At 36.5% G+C, this 4,148-nt stretch overlaps 1 protein-coding gene across 1 annotated transcript; it reads right to left on the bottom strand.

Moving 5' to 3' along the window:
• Positions 1-326: 326 nt before the first annotated feature.
• On the bottom strand, positions 327-3,104 carry LOC122659041 (B3 domain-containing protein Os01g0234100-like). Its single transcript, XM_043854199.1, has 7 exons — positions 3,033-3,104; positions 2,811-2,915; positions 2,578-2,594; positions 2,282-2,402; positions 1,977-2,183; positions 1,373-1,459; positions 327-1,212 (listed from the first exon to the last, which is right to left on the bottom strand). Exons 1-7 carry the CDS (start codon positions 3,102-3,104, stop codon positions 508-510), a joined length of 1,314 nt encoding a protein of 437 aa, XP_043710134.1. The 3' UTR covers positions 327-507.
• Positions 3,105-4,148: the final 1,044 nt, after the last annotated feature.

Here is a 4,148-nt window from a genome sequence, read left to right as displayed (position 1 = left end):
ATCAAATTAAAAATATGAATCTCAAATTATGATCGGGCTCCTACATTAGGCATATGGTTATTACTACATATGTTGCCACTGCCACCAGAGATTTCCTGTGCTTAGCAAAGTCCACTAGATATTATTACTCAATCTAAACAAATCAAAGTATAAGATTTTCAATCCATTCTGATGCATACACTGTGTAGTCACAATGCTCTATATGATGTATGTGAGTGTTTGAGAGAGAGAGAGAGAGAGAGAGAGAGAGAGCATTCCTTTAGCCAACTGATTACAACCTTCATTGTACCTTATATTTCCTTAATCATTTGCATAATTACAAATGTAGTTTACACAGACATCAGTAGTTAACACTGTAGATCCACATATATTCCACAAAACTATACATCTGAAATCAAATTCCACAAAAAGGAATTCTCCTTAACTTCAGAGAATTATATTAGTCAACTGCAAAAGTCAGGCTACCTCAAAAAAAGGAGGAAACTGCAACAAGGAGAAAAGTAAAGGTCACCACGGATCATTGACCTTAGCTTGAAACTTCACCTCATGTCTCTTGGCTTTCAATTCAAGATTCTCAATTTCTTTGTTTAATTCCATAATTTTCACTTTCAGCTTTCTTTTCTCCTCTACAAAACAAGCTCTTTTGGATACAGCTTCATTGTACATCTTTGAGACCTTTGCCCCTTCCGACTCAAAGGCAAGGCTCACAAGCTGGTGCAATCGAGCATGTAAAAAGCCAACATTCATGCCCAATTGCTCAAAAGCATTCAAGCTTTTGTCCCAAGATGCAAAGTCATTCTGAGAGGTAGTAAGTTTGCAAGCTCGAAGGGCATCAGCCACATTGACAATCTCAGAAATTGTTCCAACTATTAACTTAAAGTTGATGCCTTCGAGAAGATGGTCATGAAGAAAAGAGTTTTGACTGCAGCAGAGCTCATAGTACTTCACTCGAACATGTTCTGGAAATTCAGAATCTATAATCAAACCATTCACTATAATGGTGAAATCCTCAAAGCTTTTCACGTCTTTAAATTCCTTGGTTGCTTTTTCCAACCTGATGCCTCCCAAATCTGCAGAACCAACTTCTTCACTGTCATTAGCACACTGTTCTCCGGATGGCGACCCAAGGTTAGAAACTGATCCTAGAGGAGTATCATATTGATCAAACTCTTGAAAACGAACAGATAAAGGAAGAGAATCTTCATTATCTTCCTTTACATTCAAGGAAAAAGCAAAGTGGTTTTTTTTCGAATGCAAGCAAAGAAAAAAATTTGAACCTAGCCTAATTAAAAGGCATAAACAAAGACCATTGCAACAATTCAATTCAATTCAATTGAGTAGGCAACAAATTCTGAAATATCAAGAGGCCAACTGAGTTACCAGTAAGAATTTCCTTTTCAAGTGCAAGATCTCCAGCAACTTCAGAATTAGTCAAACCATTTTCTCTTATAATGTACACCTACATAAAAAAGAAAGAAGTATCAGAATTGATATTTTTCCTAGAAAATGTATTGGAGAAATAAGTGCAAGATGTCCTAAACTTTTAAGCATTATAGTACAAATACAAGGGGAAAAGGGAACCAACATAAAAACTCAAAAGACTTGCTTTTTCTTGCTAAGATAGAAACCCAACAAGATCATTATATTGTAATCTGTAACAATCTAAGGGGGTTAGATCTGCTAGGTAAGAAAGTTGAAAAGTGATTCATAAATTCCACATGTCAGTCAAGTTGATGGCAACTACTAGAGAAATGGAATACACATTTCGGCCTTTCAAATAGATACATTGAGAGAACACCTATTCCAGATATCCAGATTGCCTGTCCTAGTGAACTCTATAATAAGAACAAGGAAGTCAAATTAAGAATCTGATATAAACACTGACTCATCAAAACCATAAAAAACTCAAACCTTAGACCAACATGGTTCCAACAAAAATAATCCAATTTCAAAGTCACAGGACATGTGTGCATCACCTTGAATTTAGTAGCCTTGATAAGTTGGAACAACACTGAATCTCCTTCAACCAATTTGTGTTTTTTAGAGAATTTCATCCATCCACCACTTAGTGCTACCCTTGTAGCAAGGTACTTTGTTTCGTACTCTTCACCACTTTCATCTACCAATATAATGCTACAATCTTCTTTCGGTAAGTTCAACTTGCAGAAATCACTAGGAAGTCTCTGTCAACATAAAGTATTGCTTCCAGTTACACCAACAAGAATGATTCACTTTCATGGATTTTTTGTATATTCCAGATATGAGTTTGTTTGGGACTCACCAACCAAAAAGGCTTACTGACATGTGACCGATGCATAAATTTCACAAAATTAGGCATTTCTGGTGCTAATTTTATTTGAAGTTCCTTAGCTTTCTTCATAGAATATGAGTTAGCTTCATCACTTGCATGAAACTGTTTGATCGTAATCACCTTCTGTCTACTGCTTCAAATAAATGACAGGCTTCAAAATTATTACACTCATATATAATAACTAATTCAGCATAAGATAAAAAGAAATTGAAACCCCACTACTGTCCAATTTTACAACCAAAAAAATGTTAAAAGGTGTCAGAAACAAACACTCACAGACCTTTTATTCCTATCCGCCTTATCAGTAAGTACCTATTCAAAGTATCAAAATGCATAGACATGAAATTTAATAATTCTTCTAGGAAAAACTTGAACATAGTTGAGAGAGAGAGAGAGAGGATATGCACTATCAACATGAAGCAAAGAATGGTAGTTGGAGCTGCAAATGAAGCTTTGTGAGGAAAGAACACTTAAACAGAGAATGGTATACAAGAATGACCTGCATATGTTCAGAAGAACGTGGAGGTGGAGGACCAGAGGATCCTTTCCTGACCCGCAGCAGCTTTGGATTTCTCTCCCTCCTTTCATTCTGCTTAAGAATACGCTAAACAAAATAGGGAAGAAAAGAACACTTAAAACAGAGCATATATATATATATATAATTTAATTAAAAGAAAAACAAAAAACAAAAAATGAGCAGGGTGAAGGAAAGATTTGATACTGGAGGAGGGAGTTGTTGCTGAGTTTTTGAGAACAGGTGGGTTAGAGTTCTTTGATCATCTTGATCTTCCATGTTTTACACTTCCTCCTAGCTTTCTATCTAGTATTTTTCATTTTTCCCCTGCAAACAAGTTTGACATTTTCAATACAAAACAAAGATATGAAAAGGAGATTAGGGCTCAACCCTCTCCCCATACCTAACAGATTGAAACTTGACTGATTTGAAGACACAAATTTTAACTGAAATATGCATCCATTGTTTCAGTTGGGGTTATAATGCCTACAGTAGAAGGGCTAATCAATTATTTCTTTCTTCGCCCCAAACATGCCAATAATAACACTGATGGTGCATAAATGTAACTCATTGTTAAAACAACTACTTAGAGTTCCTAGAGCTCCTTGTAAGGCTTGTTGGAGAACTCATCATTTGATATCCAAAAACTGCTCAGCAACATTCGGACAGGTGGGTAATCCTCCTTTTGCTCCTCAGCCTACGGGGTATTAGCAGCCGTTTCCAGCTGTTGTTCCCCTCCCAAGGGCAGGGAAAGAAGTACTGTTTGGGTTCAACGGGGTTGCAAATGGATCAGCTGGTTTACCAACCGATGTGGGACTCAAGAGTGTAACATTTCCCCGTTCCCCTCCCAAGGGCAGGGTAAGAAGTACCATTCGGGTTCAAAGAGGACATGCCTTGGTCACCTCTATTGCACTTGGACACCAATGCGATGCCTTGACAACTATGGTTGTTTATCTAAATTATTCATCTTTTGGAAGTTACTTCTCTATGCCTGTTTCAGTTAATGATGTGTCCAGTGAATAAGATTGGTTATTATTAATGAATTGAAAGACCTGAGTTATTAATCTATGGTAATCATAGAACTTGGAAGTTGATATCCTGCAATACATGTTCGCACAATTGGTTACATGTGTTAAAACTGTGAATTGATTTGCCACAAGCAATGAATTTAAGCAAAAGTTGTTAACCAGGAGGGGAATAATAAAATCCGGATTTTAGACAATAATTTGATGAGTTCATCGGTTGACCCTTCAAAGCCATCATCATTAATTAAACCCTCAATTTCTTCGTTGAATAACATCTTCATCCAATCTTGCAGGCCAA

The sequence above is a fragment of the Telopea speciosissima genome, chromosome 4 (assembly GCF_018873765.1).
Source record: "Telopea speciosissima isolate NSW1024214 ecotype Mountain lineage chromosome 4, Tspe_v1, whole genome shotgun sequence".
Taxonomy (NCBI): Eukaryota; Viridiplantae; Streptophyta; class Magnoliopsida; order Proteales; family Proteaceae; genus Telopea; species Telopea speciosissima.
The sequence above is the reverse complement of the archived record's forward strand: the minus strand, read 5'-3'. Positions and strand labels throughout refer to the sequence as shown.